The sequence below is a fragment of the Cololabis saira genome, chromosome 6, assembly GCF_033807715.1.
Source record: "Cololabis saira isolate AMF1-May2022 chromosome 6, fColSai1.1, whole genome shotgun sequence".
Classification (NCBI taxonomy): Eukaryota; Metazoa; Chordata; class Actinopteri; order Beloniformes; family Belonidae; genus Cololabis; species Cololabis saira.
In genome coordinates, this window is record NC_084592.1 from 29,374,651 (window position 1) to 29,399,694 (window position 25,044).

Below are 25,044 nucleotides of genomic sequence, written 5' to 3' on the forward strand. Positions count from 1 at the left end.
ACCCAGTATAAACCTTCCAGACCCCTCAGGTCATCTGGATCTGATTCTTTATCAGTTCCCAGAGTGAGAACCAGACATGGAGAAGCTGCATTCAGCTGCTATGCTCCACATAGCAGCTGAAACACTCAGGGTATTCAAGTCCAGGTTGAAGACACATCTGTTTTCAGCTGCATTTGAGTAAAGCTCTGAGCCTGCAATGTTACTTTTAAACTTGTTTAGAAACTTGATAATATTTTAACTAATGATTGTATCTGATTTTTATCTATTGTTTCGTTTTTGTTTAAATTTTAAATCATGCTTTTTATTTATGTTTTAATGTCTTTGTAAAGCACTTTGAATCACCTTGTTGTTGAATTGTGCTGTAGAAATAAACTTGCCTTGCCTTACTAAAAGATAAAACAACAGCGACTACAACACAATTTATCATTCCTATAATTCTGACCAATTTCCCCGGATCCCTGCTACAGCGTGAGGCTGCCACAACACTTTCCTGAAGGAATAGTGTTGTCAAGCTAATTAGAGATGTTGGGTCTGTGCCACATGCTGAGTTTTTCTTTGCGGCTAAAAAGTTACATTTTAGTACCATCTGATAGGAACGCTTCCTCCTCGTATTTGAAAGCCACTTAGACTTTTGGCATCATAATGACTCATCTGAGACTCTTAGTTTTTGTTTTTCTTGAAGCAATAGCTTTTATTCTCGCTAGTTCTGCATCCTTGTGGAGTTGATGGTAAAAAAGCTCCAGGGATATATTTGGCTTCTTTGTAGGCTTTTATGACAATTTTTCCAGGCCTGTGAGTTTTTCATTGCCTTTTCCTAGCAGGGCTCCATGGAAGAGTCAGGGTTTCTGTTTTATAATGGACCACAGTATCTTAGTTGGACAGTTTTTGCTGTTTATTATTTTCCTTGATTGGTGGTCTTGAAGACAATGGAGACATTTACAACTACATTTATACCTAATATACTGTACTTGAACATGTGCTCTTGTTCCTGCTGACAGACATATGACATTGAGGACAGAGACCCTGCTCACAACTTGGTTTAATATGGATTCTTGGGACCACCAATATACTCAAAATGTTATTGTCAATGTTCTGATATGCATAATAACTTTAGCATAGTGCTTTATGGTGTTATGCATGCATATTTAGCATTCTATTTACTTTAGGAATATGAATTTGAGGCCAGCTAAAGTTCTTGAGTATGTCTGGTAAAACAGCACTGGATAATTCTCAAAAACAAAAAATTCAATAGCCGTCGAGATGAATTTCATTCAGTTGAATTCAATTGAATTTTGTTTTTCGTTGAGCAGAACTCCCAACAGCAGCATGACAATAACCACCAATCACAATTTGGAAAGAATCATACTGGCCTGAAAATAATATGATCCCCATATAAGATGACTGTCCCTTTTTTCAAAAACATCTTTTGGAAGAATAACATAAAATAAATCATGTCGGTACCAAATTTTGTCTCGTCTTAGTAAGGAGTTGAGCCAGGTACTTTTCAATAAGTTAATCACATGCAACAGCATCTCACTAATGATCTGAAGGCAATGCTGAAACCAATTTTTCTAAAATGTGTCACTATATACACAGTGTCTGTTGAAGCTACAAAATATAGACATTTTGCCATGTAAAAAGGGTTTAATCAAATGGATGTAAGGGTTTTAACAAGTTACTTTCCCAAAAAAAGGGATTGTGTGCAACGACGTTCAACAAATCTTTGTCCCTTTTGTTAGAATTGTGGCCTCTAAATGGCCCCTTAGAAAAATCCTACATACGCTACTGCGGGAACGGACTTCATGCGCTGCAACATTAATTTGCACCCGCTGATACTGTTTTTAAACTCGATAGTGGGTGTGTTCAACTCTTTTGCAATCTCAAAGGCTTTCAACTCAGTAATAGCTCAAGTGATGGGCAGTCGATTTTCCTTTACTCAGTCTCATACCCTCAGTTTCATGGAAGTAGCTGGTTTTCTAACACTGTTGCTACTTTCTGGGCTCGCTGTTGCCGTATATTATATTGTATAATGTCATATCATGTTGCTGCTTGGCAGTTGTTTGACTCTGCAATGTTTATCGTCATAAACTTATCTGTTTCTTCACTTGCCCTACTCTTGAACTGCTTTGTTCAGGACATCACTATCTTTCTACATCTCTTAAAACCTTTGACGCTGTTATGATACTTTGGTTAAAGCTTCAATTGAATAAAGGCGCATTTGTGTCGCTGGCGTTAATAATAAAAGACAACCAAACATTTTCTCAATATATTTAAAAGTGGAATAAAAAAACGTGACTTGTATTCAAATCAGTACAGATTTATATTCTTCTGGCATCTAATTCAGCAGCATCAGAAATATTCTTTTAAGATTCCTTTTACATTCTCTTAATTACACCAGTTAAGTAGACTGCATAATGAACACTGTCTGCTTAACAGGCCTCTTGGTCTGATGGTCTCTTCATTTTCTGGTAAGAACACGGTGTGATTATTATGAAGACTCTTCAGTGGAAATGCTTCCCTAGCATTTGGCTGCAGGAGGCACATTAAACTTGGGAAATTCTTTATGCCTGCCACCAAAATAATCTTTCTTCTTCATGCAGCTTTTTTTTTTTTTTAATGTTACCGAGGTAAAGTGTTCCCCTTTAAGCACCGATTTCCATCTCTTGGAAACATAATCATATTTAGAAGACTTTAATTTGCAAGCTGGAAAATGGTACAAAGTTAAGATTGGATTGGGTTTTCATTTTTCGCAGCTTGGCTTCACATTATTGCTTTAACGCATAGATAGCAGTGTTATCCCTTTGCTTCAGTTTTTTCTGTCGACACGAGTTTGTCTGTGAATTTGTTATGTGTGTACTTCTTGCAAGGGTGTGTTGCTATTGAGCTCTGCTGTGTTTGTGTGTTTGCTTATGAATGCATGCGTAGGTGCTATGATTTAAACATATGTACCAGCGGGACAGTCGCCTTCTGACGTGATGAGGACTTCAGATTGCTGCTTGCAGGCATCTCTGCGCAGGAAACACTCATTCTGGTAGTTCTTGTTATTGGAGCCACACACCGGGGCATAATCATTGTTGCACTGCCGAGAGAAGAGAGGAGAATTGGAGAGAGCGGTAAGAAAAGAGCATGGAAAGGGCAGGAAATCAAATTAAGGTTAAAAAAAAACCCACCAAACTGAGAGAGCGTTGCAGGAAACATACTTTTATCAACATTCAGAAGACTGGACAGATGAGACTCTCAACTAATAGCAGATACCTGTGTTGCACACATCAGTCACTGCTCACAGCCGCTTAATTATCTGAAATTGACCAACAACACTTTGTGGAAGGGTTTTACAGCAGCACAAGCTGTGGCGGCTGTCATTCAAGAGCTGAGAATAGGATTCCAAAGCAATACCTGTTTAAGGCTTTTTGCGGAAAGCTTTTCTTTGATTACACGGTGGAAGATCATTTCATCTTTATAGATTTTCCTTTGGTAGAGACTTAGTCAGAGACGTAGTCATTAAGTAGAGACTTAATGACTACGTCAGGACTTGAGTTAAGGATTGAAACTAGGACAATGCACATTGAACAGGTTGAAACCTCAAGCCAGTCGATACCAGAACCAATCCAACTTCAGCAATGACATTCAACAGTGACCTCTTTGAACTCAAAACTTAATACTCAAAAGGATGGTTGATTGATGATGAATGGTTCATTGTCAATTAAGCCATGCAGCTAAAGTTAGTGTTTTTATTGAAACAAACATGAACAGAAGAAAGAAATATACTCGATGTGACAAGTATTCAAATTTTTCCAGCGTACTTCAGATTTTCAGACTGTCACATCTCAACAAGGTTCCTGATTTAAACCTGTGTTGGAGCCTCTCTGTTTGTAAAATGTGCTCCTGTCCTAGTTAACACAAGCATTATTTCATAAGTTTTAGTATGCTTGGTCAGCTCTGTGATGGACTAGTGAGATTCAAGGCCCAATACTGTCTCCTGTCCAATCGAACAGAGTCCGCCTCTCTGCTGGCCTTAACTTCACAAAGTAAGTAGAAGTTGTTCAAATGGGAAATATTATTAAAATATATGTGCATAAAACTCCAACATAATTTTATCAGTGTCATTCAGAGAATATGCTTCTCCATGAGATGTTCCGATTTGCAGGTCACTATTGTATCACACACTGCGATCAGAGAACAATTTTACAGCTTCCCCATCTTTATCTCCTAACCTCACATCATGTTGCCTTTGGAGTGCCTCTGAATCACAACGCTATACCACTGTTTGTAAAGAGGAAAACTCTACTGAAGGGGGATGGTAGAATGAAGTGAAAAAGGGTTCTTTTGCGCTTTTTCTGTGTGGTATTTTCATCAAAGCATGTCAGAGACTTTATAAAGACCTCAGGGAATTGTTTCAATTTTTTTAACAGGGTATAACGGGTATGTAATAAAAAAAAAAAATCCATAAAAGTCGGTGCAAATTTCCCTATTTCTTTACAGGTGCCCCGTCCAATTTGCTGTGATAGTATAAGCCCATATTAGAAAGAGTTGGTGTTATGATCATGTGTGTAGGGAGGGCTGGAATCAGGAGGCGGCAGGGGTAACAATCAGTGTCTCTTATTTCAACAAGAAGTGCTACACAGGCAGGTATTCCAGAAGGTAAGCACAACTTACCACTGGGAAAAAGAACAAAATAACAAAGAAAAGCACAGGAACACAACAGGATGCCAAAACAGATAACCTGGCAGTGAAAAGACTTACAGGAGCTGATGAGATACAGGTGTGAACAATCAGGTAGATGGGACGAAGGGAAGTCAAACAGAACTAGACCGACAAATAAACAGACTTCAAACACAAACAAGAACTAAAGCAACCAATAATAAAGCAGGACACAGAGGAATACAACAAAAAAAGATAAAAATGTAAAGTATTCGGATAAACAGAGATGAATCTGAAACCATGACACCTGCAGTGTCTGTGACTTGGTTAGTTATTATGTCTGTTTACATATGGGGGAGCTCCGTAAAGTGATACATTTATTTTACCCTTTAAGAAAATGATATGCTTGCAAAGTTCAAAACACCAGGACAATATTTTTAAAACAGGGCGGAAAAATTACTGTTTTAGCAGTATCAATACCGAAAAACACTGCTAAGACTCCAATGAATGGTAGTCAACTATATATCAAAGTGCCCTGTATTCACACACTGAATGTCAAAAATAAAGTGGCCAGTAAATATAGACCTTCACCGTCCTATATGTCCACCTGAGACTAAAATGCAAAATCACACAGAGTCGTGAGCATCGTAATAAAGAACATTTGGCTAAAAGGAACAATACACACACTTCCAGTAGGTTATTTATAAATTACTGTACAATTTGGGTCAATAGTGATTTTTAAGTGTTGTTCTTTTTTTTTTACACTTTTATTTGTGTTCATCTTACTAGACTGGCTGAAAAACTGGCCTCGGTGAACAGAAATAACCTGGAGTTCTCCAAGGCTCCAGCTTGGGAACTCTGCTGTTCAAAATCTACATGATACCACTTGCTCAAATTCTGAAAATCAATAAAATAGCATACATCACCATCTCACGAGGAGACTCGTGAAACTAATATTGTTAGTTTATAGCATTGAATGGTTTAGGGCCAAAATACCAGACCTTCTGGTTTGTTACAAACCAGTTATAGCCCTCAGGTCTTCAGGGTTCAGGTTTACTTTCTGTTCCCAGAGTCAGAGCTAAACATAGAGAGGCCAGTTTTTATGCTTTTCAAATGTGGAAAAAACGGCTTCTCAAAGCAATATTTAATTCCCCACACTGCACTGCACTTTAATTTAGCTATAATGTTGTGCATTTATCTTTCCTATTCTATTTTAGTTTTACTGTTTAATCTTATTGGCTGTTTGGATTCTGTATTAAATAAACTTTTAAATGTTTATTTGCATATTCTCTATGTCTGTCTATGTAAAGCACTCTGAACGTGTACATGAAATATCTATACAAATAAACTTGCCTTGCCTTACCTTTAGCCTCATCGAGGTTTCACAAATTGTTGTTACAGGCTATTCCTATTGATGGGTGTGTGCGCAAATGAACTATTCCAAAACTCCACGAATGGAAAAAAGTTCCTTTTGCAAGTTTTGGTGGTCGAGAGCTCATCAAAGTTTGATTTGTTTTTTTGCTCGCTATGATTTTCTCCCATTATGGTGGTGTACGGCTTTATTAAAATGCCCCTTTTACACAAGCGCCAACCATATTACCTCTGCATTGACACTGATGCGGAACTAAGTTTTGTTGCAGTTCCTCGACTGACCAATAGAGGCTGGCTCCAAAAGCGAGTCAATCTCAATTGACTACCATGTTAAAATGTCCAACTTTAGAGCATATAACATATGAGAACATATTTACAGCCCGGTTCAAAGAGCCTTTTTGTTCTGTCATTTCATTTCACATTCATGACAATTGTGAGAGATTTTTCTGTATCACGCCAGGAGAGCTTTAAGCACTTAATGTATTTCTAATATGATTGACATTTAGCTCAGCCAATGGCTAGCCCTCGTCACCTTCCTCATCCGTAAACGGCATGTTATTGCGTTCAATGGAGCAACCAGCCGCTTCTACCAACCCAGTGTCAGCCAAACGGTAATTTTTTATGTTAAATGGTATGACCTACTGTAAATGTCTGCCAGCAACTCTGCAGATAGTTCGGCGGGGTTTGGCTGAAGGAACTGGGAGCAAAGCTAACTTTGATTGACATGCGGTGGGTGCGTTTTCCTCGGCTCGCTGAGCAACGAAGACACGTCTTCAGAAACCAATGGGTTACATGACCGAATGCTTTGTTCATTCCATATATACAGTATGTGTATATATATATATATATATATACATATATACACACACACATATATATATATATATATATATATATATATATATATATATATATATATATATATATATATATATATTTACATACACATATAGAGTTTAAATTCTGCACTGTTCATTGTGTGTCTGTTACTGTGTTAGGTCTCTGTTTAAAGCAAAGCAAAAACACATAAAGACCCTATACAGAAGTATTTGGGGTATACACTATATATCGGTAGGTGCATCGTTATTGCAATATTCAACAATGGGACTGAATGGGAAATCACATGTCTTCGTAATATTGTGCAGTCTTAGTAAATTACTGAATATGCAGCAATGAAGTATGCCAGATAATAAACAATTCATAGTTGACATGGATTTGTTGATTACTGGGTTTTCACTATCACATCTTTAAAGAATATTTGGCTGAATGCTATCAGCACCTAATTTCATTACAAGCTGCAATCTTATCGAAAAGACTAGAAAAGTATTTTTACATGGTATTGATGTTATTACTGGCATGTTTTAATTCAGATGTTTTTAATGATGTCGTAAACATTTTTGGTTACCATGATTACACTGCAAAGTTCTCCTGAAAAATGTCTGGCATCTCCTGCTCTCCTCTTGTTGCTCCACTGGAGCAGTGGGAGGTTAAGTGACTTGCTCAAGGGCACTCAGCAAAATAGCTGTTAAGGTACAGAAGAACATTACTCATTCAAATCCCCACATGGATTGTTGGCTACGGAGCAAGTCAAGATTTTTCAGATGACTGATGGCGCTAGAGGGCTAAGTCTTGGATTTGATTTTTTTTCTAAGAGGGCTGTGGAGGAGAGATATTCATTTGATTCCATATTGATTTGCCGCTACCACACTGCAGGAATAACAAATGCGATTATTCAGTTGAAAAATATTACCCACTATTCCCCGGGAGAAGGAGTGGCTATTAGAGAAATTGTTGCTCCACAGACACAGCACGTAACCTGATTACGTTTAAAAATACTGGAAATTGGGGAATTTGTGAGTGCATGTTTCTACTGGGTGTGACATCATAAGAACAAGGGGCTCAGTGAATCGTCCCCACATGAGTGAAATTAAGGAGCTCAAAGCGCTTTGTCCTCACTACTTTTCCCCTTTAAGTCTCTAATAGATTGACCAGGAATCTTCTCTACCGCAGATAATTCAACAAAACATCAAAAGCATGTCGGCATTGTCATGGATTTAACTTGGACTGTCGGAGAAACTCAGAAACAAGTTGATTGCTATTAAAAAGTAATTTCATCGTACTATTTTGGACTCATTAACCACTTCAGTGGACATCAGAGAGAGAGTGGACATTCAACACCCATTCAATTAACTGTACTAGACAAAATATTTGCCACTGTACATTCACACTGAAGGCATCAAAACTATGAATTAACACATGTGGAAATATATACTTAACAAAAAAGTGTAAAACAACTGAAAATACACCTTATATTCTACTTTCTTCAAAGTAGCCACCTTTTGCTGTGATTACTGTTTGCGAGTTGCTTTTATTATGAAATCTGTGTTTGTGCTTGAGTTGTTGTGGGTGGAAAACATAGTCAGTTACACCTTGCAGTGGACATTGATTGTAGGGATGCAAATTATCGATTATTTCATTAATTGATAGTTGATAACCTTATCGATCGATCATCGATTAGTTGATAAGCGGCGTTTTTCCCCCATCTGAGATACAAACATAATTTTTTTTGCTTATATAAAATACAAAGGACATTTTAATGTATTCCTTAATCAAATATTTATTTGATACAAAAGTAACAAAAAGACATTTTTGTACAACAAGGAATATAATATAAAGTGCACTCTATTAGTAGTAGCAGCAGCCATAATAGTGTCATTTGTGTCAAGCAAATTTTAAGTTCTAGTTACGTTTTAAGTTAGAGTTTTGGCAGTGTTCAAATAAAATTATTAGACCTGCTGTATTGGAGCACATTTTCTTTTAAACTGTAGCGGGGACAGATGTTTAGAGAAACCTATGTATGTACCGGGTGAAGGCTGATTTATGGTTCCGCGTTACAACGACGCAGAGCGTACGCCGTAGGCTACGGCGGCGGCTCTGCGTCGATTTAAGGCGGAACCATAGTTCAGGCTTTAGGGGTGCGTATCGGAGAACAACCAGAAGAATAAAGAGTGGATTAAAAATAAAAGTTAAGCACTGAGCTATATGTGTCTCCCGTCTGGGCCATTGCAGACTCATTGCCTGAGCATGATGTTACTAAAACCAAACATATCCACCGTCTCTTTCTTCTACCGCGGCGCACCGCGTTGTGTCGCATTAAATGTGGTCCGGGCGTAATACCAGCTGGTGAAATTAAACGAAAAAAAAATAATAAATAAATAAATAAATAGATTAATTGTAATCGTTAATTTTAATCGGGTAATTTCATAACGGCAATTAATCGAAAATCGATTAATTATTAACATCCCTAATTGATTGGCTGTCACTGCGTTAGGGCTTGTTCACCTATGCTGGTAGGCTCCCATTGTAGCTTGACCGGCATGGGGGGACGAATGGTGAGTAGCGAAGAAAAGAAAATGGAGGAGCATGTGAAAGTTGTCGGTCCAGTGAATGAGGAATTTACATTTCAATAGTGCCCCAACGGCACCATTGATAAAGGTAGATTGATATGTGTTCTGTGGGCAAAGGAATTTGCGTACCAGCAAAGCAGCTCAAGTTACAATATACCCGGTCGCGAGCGCAGCCACAGCTAACGTTAGCAGCAAAGATAAGTTAGAAACTTATCGAGCCACAGCAACGCTCTTCACCAAACTAGACTCAAGGAGAGCACCTCGCGCATGCGCACGTCTGCGACCGAGAGGCTGGAGAATGTTGTTTCCAAGTTGATGTAAATGGCTAGGACTGCATCTGTTCAGGTCTGTTAAAAAAAAAAAAAAAACTTTATAAAGCCACTTTTTTTAGTTAATATTAACTATAATATTAATGTTTTGATCTGCCAGAATAATATAATGAATTTAAAAGAAAACATCTCAGCAATTTTGAGGTGACATTTTGAGATTAATTAGATCAATTAATTACAGATCTTAATTAAGCGCAAACATTTTTTAAATGCTTGACAGCACTATATATATATATATATATATATATATATATATGTGTATATATATATATATATATACACACACACACACACACACACACACACACACACAACTATGTATATATATAAACAGTATATATATACAAAGTTAATTTGTTTTATCCTGCATAGAAGGATTAATTTCACTCTTTGTTCATCAGTAGTGGTAAGCAACACCTAATTGTACTCTAAGCTCCTCTTCCTGTTTACAGATGTGCATTACCTCAATGCAAGCCATTACCTGTTTCACTAATAGGGTCTGACATATGCTGATGACACAACAAAAAGGACAAGATAATAGCCAGCAGCAGCCTTTGTAAAATTTCACAATGTTTTCTTTCTGGAAATCAAAAACACACTGTGTCATCAGATGATAATTAACACATTTGGATTTAAGAGGATGAGAGTCTCCACATTATATTTTCCTACTATCCTTCCCTGTTTTGTTCTTTTTGATGCCTAAATCCAAACCTGACCAAACACATTCATGACAAAAGTAAAGAAAGCAAAAATTAGACACAGTATAAGACTAATTTTGTCCTTTGAGTTATTCCTCTACTGCCCTTAAAACGTCCAAATGTTTGTATGTTGCAAGCGTTTGCTGCAAAACATGGACATTTACTGATCTGCCTTTGAGAGGAAAAAGAAAAAAAAGCTTTAAATTGGAATATGAGGATTCCTCATATTCCAACTTAAAGCTTTTTTTGAGGAATGCTGAAATAATACAGTACAGTATTTCAAGTAACATACAATTATACCACTAGCATCATTTTTATACTAGCTACATGTTTTATATAAAGCATTAAGTTTGGCTTCAAAAGCAGAAAGAAAAATACAGCCAAATGCATATACCTTTGGCATTTTAATTTCCTATGGAGATAAGGGTTTTATATGAAGTTCAAGCTATTTTTAGTTGTATTTATGTTGTGAAGAAAAATGTATTTATTTTTCTTATTGATTTGTGAAAAAAACATGAATATCTGTTTCCCAGCTGTACTGAAAACGTAGCGTAGCATCATGATAAAAATGATAATGAAGGTTTAGGAAGAAAACCCCTGACGCCTGAGAGGAGTTTAAGAAATTCTATCTTTCCACCCAGGTGTACTGAGAGTGAATTACCCAGAAGGAGCCTGGACTAAAAAAACACGGCATTAATGCATGAGCAGCATTTTAAATTTAGCCAGCTCTGTGAGTATTGTATCTATTACAGATCTATTAGCTACGAAGCGAACGGGGAAAATAACCACAGCATTGATTCAGGAACCCGGGAGCATAATGACGATCAAGTGCGAACACTGTTTTTAACAAGCTGAGAGAGAAAAAAGATGGCAGAATACAAAGACAGTAAAAGGAGGAGGAGTAAGGGAGGGAAAGAGAAATGGCACGCTGGCTCTTGATCAAAGGATCGGGGTGCAGGAAGGGAAGGAAAGAGGCTGTAGAGAAGACGAGAGGCAAAAAGAAAAGTGAAATTGGGCTAACAGAGAGAAAACATCTGTGGAAATGAGCAAGGCAGAGAGAAGGAGACTTAGAAGTGATGAAAGTGAAAGAAAATACGAACGTGAAATGAAGATGAGTAGAAAGAGGCCTGACAAACCTGGCCCGATAAAATAGACGAATGCCTGGAGAAACTGAAGTATACAAGGGAGGAAAAGAACATCATAAAATATTTTTAAAATATGGGGACACAGACAGAGAAAAAAAATGTGAAAAAATGTCTCCACAGCAACAGCACTTGATATAGCTTACAGCGCATTTCATACTTTTTTTTTACCATCCCCTGTCATTCCCCTCTTCCTCCCACTCGTCACTTCCACACTCCCTTCTGGCTCGGCTGTTAACCTGGGGATTCTCCCTTTATGCCAGGCATGATGCAAAAGAATGGTAAGATGACCATCAGAGCCCCGTGGGTGTCACTTAAAGGCGCCTTCTTCTCCATGAAAACTCCCCCAACCCATCTCCTGATCGTCCTCAGTGTCAAGCTCTCAACGAAGCGGAAAGAAGAAGAGTGATCATAGGAGGGAGGATTTAAAACCTCTGCCTCTCTTTCAGGAGTTGCACGGTGCAGGATGCAGCTTTGTGCAAATTACCCAGAAGTACTGTATGTGGGATTAGTCGAGTGTCTCCGCTGTCTCGCAGGGCTGGACTACACATCAGAAATGCGGTTATTAATTTATTAGTGGTATTCATCAGTTTTGGTATTGTATTTTAGTGCACCAAAAAAATTTGGAAAGACGAATACAAATATGTCTCTGTTTGGCCAGAAGCGGGTAGTGTTAAAAATGCAGTAGGTCTACTAATAATGGGACTGTGCCCCAATATCTGGATATCCGGGTATTTATTTGTTATTCCAACTTCCAGGTGTCAATATTGGCGTATAAACTCACCAGCCACTTTATGAGGTACACACCTCATAAAGTGAGTGTAATTTATTGCCATGATAAATTGAAGACTTATTTGCATTCTTTCACCCGGCCACAAGCAGACGACACAGCTAGCAGGCTTTACAAGTATACGATTATCCAAAGTCATTCATTACATGTTAATCCGGTTGTTTTTTTTTTTTTTAATTAAAGGTATAGCATTTTTTGCACCATTAAAATGTGAAAATGAAAACTTTTAAACTGTCTGCCAAGCCACAACTGGACAAGTATGTGAGTAGGGCTGGACCTGATTATTAGACAGCGAGCAGAAATAGCTTGCCAAACATAAAATAAGATAATCTATCTTCAACTGTTTTTAAGAGAACGTCTGCACCTATCTGCTGACTTCTTTTTTACTCACCTGCGACTTATTTTGATGTGACACTGAGGAGGAAAGGGTTCAGGTTGCAAACCTTTTCCTGACTGTTTTTTTTTGTGCAGTTTGTCTATACACAGCACATGACCATAATAGAGACAAAAAACAGACAGTCTTGTTATAGCCCTTGTCATGGTTCTCTGAACTCCTTGATAACTAGAAGTCTGTGATGTTGGCAGTCTTGAAAAATAAGCCTCGTCAGCTGTTGCACTTTACTGTAAGTGAGCTGAGACGACTGTCAGCTAAACAGAGAATGAAAAAAGACAGAGGTGCCAAGAAAATATGAGAGGTGTGTTGGAAAGATATGTTTGAGGCGGTATTCTGAACAACACACACACACACACACACACACACACACACACACACACACACACACACACGAATACACACAGAAACTCAAAAAATGTTAATGAGGAGGGATGAAAGAGACAGAAGGTGAGAAAATTTGATCCTTCACAGCTCTCTGCAGACAGGGAAGTCGGAGCTAGCAGCCAAGGCCATATGGCACAGCCTTATGCGCCCGCTGGCTTAAGCTTTGCACGAGTTGAACACATTGGCCTGTAACTCCACACTGACTGAACAGTCGTACGGCATTTCAACTAAGAGTAAAGAGACATTAAAGGTACGTGCACTATTTAAGTCTTGTAATATAAGCATGGGTTTGCATGGAATAGTTGCATATCAGCCACCTCACCAGACACCAGTCACCACATCTGTTCAATGCACAGGACTGTAAAAGGATAAGGAGTTTTTTGCAATTCAATAATCAAATCCATGATGATGTTATGGTTAGGGCGAGACATGTTACGGTTAGTCATGTTTTCGATGTTGGCTGTCCACAGCTAACACAAGTCAGTCCAGTTGCCTCATAACTGCAGCTTGCATTTGTCTGTGAGAGTTCCTATAAGCGAGCAGAGTATGCATGCACAGCTAAGTATGCTTGATTGTGCATTTCCAATCCTCAGATTGTTATAAATGCTTGTTATACTTCCTGAAATCTTTCTTCCTCCACTCATTCTTTTCTTTTCCTGCCGCCAAATTTCTAGTTTCCACGAACCTCCTGCAGGGGCTGCTGTGGTTCTGTCTCCTCGACCATCATCATAAGGCTCCAAATGCTAAACTGTGGGATTGGATCCAAGACCAGTTGTCTCCCTTCACACACTCTCTCGCTCTCTCTCTCACACACACACACAGTCAAAGCTATCGGTGCATCCCCCAGTGTAGCATTTTCCTTTTGTTTTGGGGGGGGTCTGTTTCTTACCAGGTCAGAAGACACACCAACCAAGCAAAGCAAGCAGGACCATAATCATTCATTCATTGGTAACAGCAGCAGGTTGACTTCATCAGGCGACCAACTTAACGGCTGGCTGACAGGGAGGAACAAAGACAGGTGGGTGACAGAAGGGGGTGGGGAGGCACAAGCCAGAGTGAACACAAAGGTATGATGAAGAGGATGCAAGGGAAAGAATGGAAAGGGGGAGGTAGGGAAGAGAGGGGAATAAATCCAGGGAGGACGAAAGTGTGACGGGGTAGAAAAGGGAAGAAAGATTACACTGAAAAGTGCAAATGTGAATTTGATCGGGTCTGATAGATGACAGGATTGACGGCGAAGAGGAAGCGAGGGTAACGTGAGGGATTGGCAGGGGACATGCACAACAGAAACCACATGTGAGTGAAAGACAAAGGAGAGGAGAGATGCAAAGTGAAGGTGTATGCAGGCATCCGTGCGTGACTATGTAACGGAGGGAAGGAGCATGCCAATTTGAGAGGCAGAGCTCTGTGAAATGCAGCAGGAGCAAACATGACAGCACATCAGTGTGTATAAGCTGGAAAAACAAACACATTCCTCTATCCAGAGGGCACACCTCTTTTACAAACTTTCCAATCACCAAAAATGCAAAAACGATCATCCTCACGGGTAACAATTAGTCTAATAAAGTGAAGCAAGACATCACCCTGACGTATGTGTGGACTCTGCAATCACAGAGGTCATTATTCTGGAGTGAAGAACATACTATTCAAAATTTGATGAGTTGTATACACTAGAAAAACGTTACCACTATTTATTTTTTTAATGTACTATTTCTCTTATAAGGTAAAGTACTGATTTGGATATCATTTTCTCTAAAAAATATATGTGATTGACTAAAAGGTAGAGCTGTTTTTCACATTTCTATTAGCGAAGGCTTGCACGCTCTTGTTTGAAAGAATGTATGCATGATCTCTCATGTATTTTTTTTACCTCTCTGTTCTGATTTAAAGGTTATTGAAGTTTATTAACCCAGTTGAATTTCAATGTGTGTCTTTTGTCTGTTTCACACGGGACCAGAACTACCTGGGGACGTGTGATAATTTTGAAAACGCAGCCCGCTTATCTCATCTAAACGCTTATTCCTGTGCAAAATCACAGGAATAAGCAAAGTCTGCATTTGTACCTGATATAACATTAATCCCAAAATACTTTTTAATATTCTTTTTTTATATTAGTTTTTAATATTAAATTGAAAGTGCTTGGTCACACCTCTAGAGTTGCACTTCAGTATATCAAATAACATCCTAAAATATGGTATATTAATTGTGATGGAATAGTTTATGTTACAAGTTACAAGGCCCCATGTACTACAGTACCATTCCCGTGCGAATGGGAGATTCTACTATCTTTTGAATAACTATCCTGATCAGTTGGGCTTTCCTGCAAAAAATAAAATAAAAAACAAAAACAAAATGCACAGTTGACCAAGATATTAGCTTGAGTCACAAATGTGCTGTAATTCAATCAGTACCAAAGAAAGTAGAGAACATGAAGTTACAGATGGTTTGATGAGTCATGATCCTCACGTCTTAGTGAGGCGTGCCATGCCGTCTTTATGTCCACATGTTTTTAACTCTGGACAGCTATCCCTACTATCATAGCGTGCATGTCTGTGCACATATGGTCAGTATGGCTCTCAAAACAAAAGAACTTATGAACAGGAAATAGAGGGAATGAAGAGCAAAAGCTGCTGCATGCCCTTTTTTCTCGATGGCTTCTAAAAACCATAACGTAACAAGAGGTTATTTGCTGAAATATTAAGTTCTATATCAAAATTTTAAATATGGGGCCTATATGGACTTTGTAATGGGAGCAGTTCTGTTCATGAACGTAATATTACAAACTGATCTTATTGCTGTACCACTCAAGCAAACGTACCAAGAAGAACAGGAGACGGACGCAGTAATAGAGGTACAAGCATTTGAAGTTTTCCAAATTTCACACACTAGAAGGCTCAGTCAGTGAAGTTTCTGCTTTGAAACTCTGAGATCAAAGGATCAACTCTCACTTTGCCTTCAAGCTGGCACAGAGGTTGAGCAGTTTAATAAATGCAGCCAGTGGCGACAGCACTCATTTTCCATCACAAAAAACACATGTAACGTAACTTACAAAATATTTGTACTCAGCCTGTGAAGACATTTGAGGGTTGGTTATGTTCTGATTCTGATTCATAGCTTTGGTTTGTTTTTTTTTACCTTCAGAATTATCATAATGTTATTATAGCAGGAAATTGACAATTGCATTACTTTTGGCTAATATTTAACGGACTGCCTGTGATAGTAGGATTGGTAATTGGTGGAAAAATGAGGAAGCTCTCATCCTTAATGATATTTGTGAAAACTTGAAAATAAAATGTAATGCAAATATTTAATCCCACAATTGAGGGACCAGTACTGAATGCCATGGTGGCTGCCTTGAGAGTCCCAAGATTTATCCAATATGTGTGGTAAAACGAATCCTGCAACTTGGTATAAAACAGTAATTGTAATGATTATTAAACACACCCTTGGTAAGATAAATAAACTACCCATCTTGCTATGTTACATAAAGACTGTGTTGTAGGCCCAAAAGTAACCCAGGAGTGCTTGGTTACCATAGGGCTACCTTGGCTGAGCTGCACAGCCTGTCTGGTTGGGATGACCGAAACACTGTTTCATGGCTCCCATGCTCCGTGAAGAGTGAGTGCTGTGAGACTGAATGAAATAGGTGTATAAGGGCATAAAACCAACCGAGAGGTTCACAACAGAAGTTAGCTAGTTAGAAACTAAGTTGCTCACCAGGAGGTGAGCAACTTACAGGCAGAAACCTGCCTTTTATAGGAATAAATGTGATGGGGAAAGAGTTTAATATTTTCCATCTTGTCATCAATCAATTTAAATTGTTGCCAGAGAGCTGAAATCGTTGGTATGTTGCCAACCGGCCTGTTGCAGACCGCCTATGTCTTGCCATTGCTTAATTTAAAGAGTTTCCTAACAGTTGAGGTATTCAGTGTAATATGTCATCCCGGTAACAGCTCAAACGAACTGAAGCAGGTGACATTCACAGTTGCCAGTTAGTCAGAGCACTGACTTTTGTGGCTGGCTGTTTGTGAAAGCAAACAAAAAAAAATCATAAACCAACATTAAAAATCAGATGTCCACCAAACAAGCAAACATCTAGATATTTGAGTGTTCAGCCCTGCGCTGCAGTTTTTAAGGTAGTTTGTCTCTGAACCCATCATCCGTTTTAAACTCAATTATTAATAGAGCAGAACACAACACCACAACACCAACAATATCTCTACCACAATACCCTTAAACTTGGTCACCACACAGCACTCATCTCACTTTGTCTCTTTTTTTCATGCTTTACCCACTATAGTACTTTTTTCCTTGCTTACTAATTAAAGGAGGTTTGATAAAGAGCAGACATACCACTGACACCACTGACATTGAATTTGTTTCTCTTCTTATTTGGAAAGAACCTAAAGCTCAGGACTTCTCTAAAGATAAAAGTGCTGCAAAATACCAGTAAAGGTAAAAGGGCACGTGGGTGCAGCATACAGAGCAGAAGCTTCTGTTTTGCATCTTCTATTTCGACTGCAGTTTAGGTTCGTCAGTTTTTTTTTCTTCTAAGTCCGAGAAAACTAATTATGACTCCTAAATCTGAGGCTAGTCTTATTTTGTCTGTGATTATCTGAGTATTATGAGATTATTTTCATATAAAGGAGCAACCATTAAGCTCTTACATAAGATGATGTTTCATGACAATTTTCTGTAGATGCAGTGCATGGTCAAAGATGAGTAGGACAGCAGGGGCGACCTGTACTTTTTTCTGAGCTGTGGAGCAGATAAACAAACAACATTCGTGACTAATCTTTAACACAGATACATAAAAGGCTGTGGCTTGGGCTCTGCAGTCATGTTGGCGATTCCACTCCGTTACATAAACAGTTTAAGCAGATAAACCATGATATGTTTGCGTGCAAATTAGGGGAACTAATCATCTATCATTGGGGGAGAATCCTGCAAAACCAAACGAAAAAAATATGGCATTAATATCTTGTTTACAGAACAAAACAATTCTTTACAAAACTATAGTCAACTTCTGCTGTCCTTGTGTTGACCTTTTGGGTATTGTGTCAACAAATACTAATATACTAATATAGTTCCACAAAAAGAAACTATTCAAGGACTGTTAGATCCTTTTCTTGCTGTTGATGTCGATAAATGACCAGTTCTAAGCTTTAAGCAAGTAATACATGATAATGATCCCCTAAATCCCAGCAGAGAGTCTGCTGTTTCAATAGGCCTCTAATCACAACAATTTTCATAATACGCAAGTGAAAAGAGTGAAGCTGCAACTTGAATATATTTTATTAGGAAAAGAGACTTCTCCATGTCATTGCAATCAAATAAGTTATTGAGCCATTAAATAGAAAAGTCTGCTATAGTCAAGTGGAGAAGTTTTTCTTCTTGTTGTCATTTATCAGTTATTTTCAAAGTAGTGCTGCCAGTTGATTAAAAAAAAAAGAAGAACAGAATGAGTCTCTGCCATCAGCTGTGAATAATCCTGATTTATTGTGATATGCATCTGCAGCGTTCGACTAAAGAAATGTAAAACCAAAAAAGTGGTTTGATGAAACAGATCTGTAGTTGTACCAAATGATCATTTTTTTCCCAGTTTGTTCAAACCCCCCTTGGGACCTTGCATCCAGTTTTGACAGCTGCAAGACGTCCATAAACACATATGAAGCTAATGATATGACTCTGTTTGGCAAATTTTCTGTGCTACGCTGCCATCACAGGAAGAGGCACAAGCACATGCAGGAAATCTGGCAGATGCTCCCTGAGAAGGGCTTCACTTCAACAGGCAGCGTTACAGTCAGACACTGGATGTCCCCGGACAGCCTGCTAGCTTACAGCTGAGCAGCTGCCTTCTCTCCCAGCGTAACACACCAATGACTGATGCATAATTAGGAGCATTTACTCACATGTTGGAACTACAACTAGTAAACTGGTACAAAAGCAATAACGGTCTACGGTCTAACACTTTTCCTGTCACCCTCACTCAGGTCATGATTAATACCCTTACCATAGCAAAAGTTACTCAAATCATTCCAAGGCACAAACATGAAGCGCTGACTCTGGCAATATTTATGCTCAATGAAAACTACCCAAGCAGACAACATCCCACTTAAGTCTGGGATGCAATATTGCAATTGACTGGGAGCTCACAATATAAGTAAGCGGATTTCAAATAGGGGATAAATTATATGAGATTGACACCTTTGCACGGAACTGCTAAAACACATATCTAATGAATTCACAGCAACATATCACACTGCAGAGATACAAACATCCCAGACAAGAAAAAGGCAGCCATACCTGTAAATACGGTTCAGTGCACAAACAGTATAATGGATATTACTTTGTGAAGTTTTCCTCACGAGGTCAGACGGACTCAAGGAGAGTGCTGAGTCGTTTCTGACCCATGCGGCTTTTCTGAGTTTGTTTTATACCTGTTTCCGTCGCGAAAAAGGCCTCTCTCTCTTGCAGGTGGGTTCAAGCAATGTGACGAAAAAAGCTTGAGTGCCACTTAAAGGTTAGGTAACGTCTGCAGCCTATTCCTCAGCACAGCTTCCAGGGGGCTTGTGAGACTCTTGTCTTCCTCTGTGCGCATTAGCCAACAAAAGTGGATCAGATTATCAGCGAGGCGTTGTCAAGGCTGTTTGGATATAAAGTGGAGATAGCACTAAACCATTTTTAGAGATGAAAATCACCACCGTCCATGCCAAACAGAACACCAAACTGACCATGTGGGTTCTTTGTTAAGGCCCACCAGCAAACTGTCTACAGTCTTTGGCTGGAACATAATATTCAGACATCCAGATATTAATTTGTCAGGTGGACATCTGGTTTTGAATTTTAGAATCTGCACACAGATAGCCAAATATGCTTTAGTAATCTGTTTTTTTTGTTGATATAATGAATTCATAATATATCCCTCCCAAATGAAGAGAGGGACTTTTCTGTCAACTATTTCAACCTCTAAGGTTTTAATTTTACTAAGCTTGCAGGTTTCATTCTCATAGGTTACAATCAAATAAATCCCTCAACTACTTTAACTCCCTCTTCCTAATTTGTAACACAACAATCATGTTGTCCATGTGAGACTTAACACGGTGTAGACCTGTCATGTGAGACCAATCATAATATTGTGCTGCTATGATCAACATAGCAATAAGAATAGCTTGCTTCATTTTGTCAAATTATATCACATATACCTCCACCTCATACTGCTACAAGCTATCTCAATGTCCTCTGATCAGGCTCAATATGAATCTTTTCATCACAGTTTTTTATAAAGAAACAATTTTAGAGGAAGGGTTTTTCATGCAATTGCTTCTTATTCCCCTCTTTGCATCCATCAATCTATCAGTTATCTACTGTACATCTGCCTAGGGTTTGTGATGGTTCTGTTTAGGGAATACATATACATATTATCTGCTAAAACCTATCGCAGCTCTGCCAGCCAAAGGTAGCCTTACACCCCAGACGGTCGGCAGCCCATTGCAGGGCCACATAGACGAACAGCCACATACAGTCACAATCAGTCCTATAGGCAATTTATATTAATCAATTAATCTAACATACATGATTTTGGACTTTGTGAGGAAGTCGGAGTACACGGAGAGAACCACAGCAAGCACGGGAAGAACATGTAAACTCCACACGTAAAGGCATTTGAACCAGAACTCTTCTTGTCATCTATTGTGAACTGCTATCGACCATTTTCTGCTGACAGCAATGCATCACAATTGATTTTGGACCTTTTACAAATGAAATGCAATGCTTTTTACACTTTTTAATTTACCTGCTCTCTGTCCCCTCCCAGCTTCCATTAAGGAAGACTGCATTTTGTTTGCTCACTCATCATCAATTGATCAGCCAGTATCAAGCCAATGTCACGCATTATCGTATCATGGAAACAATCGCAGCATTACAAAACACCTACTCACCACTGTCGTACTTTATACAATGTTTATCTCAAGCCCCCATTTAACGGGCTCTCTACCGTTGGTTCACTTTACGAGTTTGCTTCCAAAACAAAAATGAAAAGGTCCCTGAAAAGTCTTTTGCATCTCAGATGGGGGTTGTTGGGTAAATTCCCATTGGATTAAATTCAACTATATAGCCGGAGGGAGCAGTATTGATAAAATGTGTGCTCTACTCTTCCAGGTAGAGAGAAGTTTGAATCAGGTGCACAAGTATGCAGGCGAGATATATTATCTTTTCAGTCATGGCGAGCTCCTGCAGGGAGACCAGAAGTTTACCACCAACCTCGAGTTGTGTTTTTTTGGAATGATAGAGGTGGGACAGTATTGGGGAATATGTGGGGCAAAGAAATGATTCTTGCAGAAAAGGAGCTTGGAATCATAAAAGAAGGACTCAAGTATGTGAAGGAGGATACTCATATAAGATCCCCACACTGGGATGCGAAATATCCTTGGATTATTTATTATTGGGGATCTGTCACACTCACCGATAATACAAGTGCAGTGGAGGCAACATTCGTAAGAAAAGAAAAACAACTGGACAAAGATCCAAAGTGGAAAGCTGCATGCATATACAGCCTATGTAGATGAAATGATTGAGCGGGGAGCAGCTATGGAACTCACTGAAGAAATCAGGAGGAACTGGACAGGACCAGTCAGGCATGTAAGTCATCTGGTGGTGCCAAATGCATATTATGTGGCCTCTCCTGTACGACTTGTGTGGAATAGCAGCCAGAAATTTAAATGGCTGAGCATGAATAATCTTCTGTTAAACGGACCAGATGTGTTCAACCCAATCAGAGTTGTTTTGAGGTTTAGAAGAGGTCTACACGCTGCCCTTGGTGACATCAACATGATGTATATTTCAGTGTGGTAGGAAAAACGTGAGATGCACTTACACAGATTCCTCTGGAGGGACAAGTCTGAGGAAGGAATAAGAGTATGCCATTACCCGCGTTAACATAGGAGACAGACCAACCAGATGCATTGCACAGCTAGCCATGCGGTAAAAAGCTTAGCTACCCATCTTTGCTCACCTTGTGGAGGAATGCAGGGTTATCAAGGAAGATAGTAATGTCGACGACATCCTTACTTCCCATAACAGCCTGAAGAAACTGGACAAAGTTAATTAAAAAGTGGAGAAAATTCTGGAATCTGGAGGCTTCTTTCTGAAACCATAAATCTAGTCACAGCAAAGTGGGGAATCACATTCTCTGATGGGAGTGACAAAACCTACGGTGGTGTGATGTATTTGACATGGGTCACCAGGCAAGGAATTGATGTCTCTTTCATTGACTCAAAAGCCAAGCTAACACCATTGGACCAGAAAGGAGATCAAATCAAACCTGAGCTCTGTGGAGCGGTCTTTCCCAGCAGGCTAAGGAATTACTTTGAAATGGATGGAAGTGGAGCAATGGATTCATCTGGTGGACAGTCAAACAGTCCAGGGAGCCATCCAAAAGGAAAGTTGTGGATACCAAACATTTTTTGCAAACCGTGTGGGTGAAATTCAACAATACTGGCATTATAAAAAGAGGAACATCTCCTGAAAGACTAAAGGAAAATTACACATCATCCTTCACAGCAGTGGTAACCAGAGCACAAGCAAACCAAAATAACCACAATCAGTTGCCACAATCAAGCTTGAAAGAGATTAAAAAGATCTAACCCCAACAACCAGTGCATTAGAGACACATACTGGTCGGAGAATCAAGAACATTATGAAGATAGAAAAATGTAGTAGTTTTTGCAGGTTGATCATTGTCCTTGCCTGGGTGTGACAAACTGCTGCAGAGTGGGTGGAGATGAGAACACAAAGCAGGAGGCAAGTTATTTGTCAAGGAGCTGTGTCAACACCACAGATTCCCTCAGGAATCTTCTTCTTGATGCCCGAAGAAGGCATCACTCTTCCAGACACAACCTTTAAATAGACCAGTCATGTACAGAGAAGCAGGCGCTGGACTCTTAATGTGTGGAGGAAGGATCCAGATATTTAATGAAGACGAAATCGCTGCGCCATTTAGACCATATGAAGCATGGTTATCCACACTAATAGCTCGGCATGCCCACCAAGCCGGCCACAATGGTGTAGTAGGAACACTCCCCAGAATGAGGATAGCTGTGTTATTTGTAGAGAAGCCTTACATCTGACTTACATCTGAGAGACTTACATCTGAGAGAAGAACACAAGCAATATATCACATAGGAGGAAACAGCATGGACAAGTCCTGATCAGACTGCTGTGAGTCCAGTTTGACGCAGGTGCTGCCATGCTAGTGCTAGAATTTTTTTATTAAAAAAAATATTTATTCTAAGAAGACACCATCATGCGATCATCTTATGGATATAAGTGCATGCAGCTTACTCAGTGCTGAGTCCGGCAGAAAGCTGGACAAATCTTCTAACTAATTCTGATGAGCAGAGACATTTACTAGATGCGATATTCGCATTGAGACTGCAGTGTTGCCAGGTGGGAAGGAAAGGAAGAGTTGGGTGTCATCGGCATAGCAGTGGTAGGAGAACCCATGAGAGCTGATGATTTCACCTAGTGAAGTGGTGTATAGTGAAAAGAGAAGAGGGCCAAGCACCGATGTGGCACCCCTGTTGCCAGCTCAGGCGATATGGACACTCGTCCTTGCCATGATACTCTGAAGGTTCTTCCTGCGAGGTAAGACGTGAAACACAGGAGGACAGATCCTGAAATGCCAAGCGTTGAGAGTGTGGAGAGTAGGATGTGGTGGTTGACCGTGTCAAAGGCAGCAGACAGGTCAAGCAGGATTAGGACTGAGGATAGACCAGCAGATCTGGCAGCCCGTAGTGACTCAGTAACTGACAGAAGGGCAGTTTCAGTTGACTGATGTGGATCATACCGTTGTTGTGAAGGAACTGTGAGACCTGACTGAAGACGGATCCTTTTAGAATATTAGACATGAATGGGAGCAGTGAGACCGGCTAGTAGTTTTCAACCTGGGTAGGGTTGAGTGTGTTTTTTTTTTGTTTTTTTTACCTTCCCCTAAAAGAGCAAGCCCAGCCAAACCATACCATTTTAAATCCTGACTTTGGACCTGTTTGGGCCTTACAAGGTAAAATATGAGTGAGGAAAAGAGTCACATTCAAAGTGTGGGACATTGTGTTCTGCGGTATAGGCATCCAGGGACATACAAAGCGCTGTAGTCAGTGACATGTCATCTGAGGGGTTTCTGCTTGCCAATCAGAGATTCACTTCCCTCAGAGGACACCCTAAAAAACCTTGGTCAGACCCAGGTATACATTTTGTGGGAGCAAAGGCTGCCCTTGAGGAGCTTCGTAGATTTCTAAGCAAGATAAATAAGGCTGGGATTGAAGAAAAAGTCTCCAAACATGGAACTGAATGGTCTTGGACGTTTCGTCTAGCAGGCCCTCCCCACAGAAATGCATCAGCAGAAAAAAGGAGTGAAGTTAGTCATACACGCCTCTGGAAAAACTGGTGCCAATTAGCAGGCCCCAACCTATGCATAAGGAACAAGTGGCACACCAAGCATGGAAATCTGAATTTGGAAGATGTGGTTTGGCTTACTGATCAGAATGCAGTGAGTTAGGATAAGTTCTGCATAGGTATGTTAGATGTGTGGTGGTTCTACTCCCTATCAAAGAGCTACAGGGACTGAAAGACGAGACTGGAACCAAGACCTGAAATTATTGTGACTTCCTCGAGTTTAAAAACTAGGAGGTCAAGTGGGAGGTCTGAAGTTAAGATCTACTCTACTCTCCTGTTTCCGATAGTTTTGCATCTCAGATTGGGGTTGTTGGGTAAATTCCAATTGGATACAATTCAACTCTATACCTGGACGGGACAGTATTGAGAAAATGTATGTCCTACCCTACCAGGTAGAGTCAAGTTGAGAAAAATTTGAATCAGGTGCATCAGTATGC

The 25,044-nt window shown here is 39.5% G+C and overlaps 1 protein-coding gene across 2 annotated transcripts in view; it reads right to left on the minus strand.

Annotated features, from left to right (window-relative positions):
- The window catches only part of tmeff2a (transmembrane protein with EGF-like and two follistatin-like domains 2a), a 199,467-nt gene that overhangs the window by 123,987 nt on the left and 50,436 nt on the right, over positions 1-25,044 (minus strand). For both annotated transcript variants that reach the window (XM_061723924.1, XM_061723923.1), the window contains exon 3: positions 2,950-3,079. In XM_061723924.1, coding sequence (XP_061579908.1) covers positions 2,950-3,079 — 130 coding nt within the window. The remainder of the gene's footprint in view (positions 1-2,949; positions 3,080-25,044) is intronic.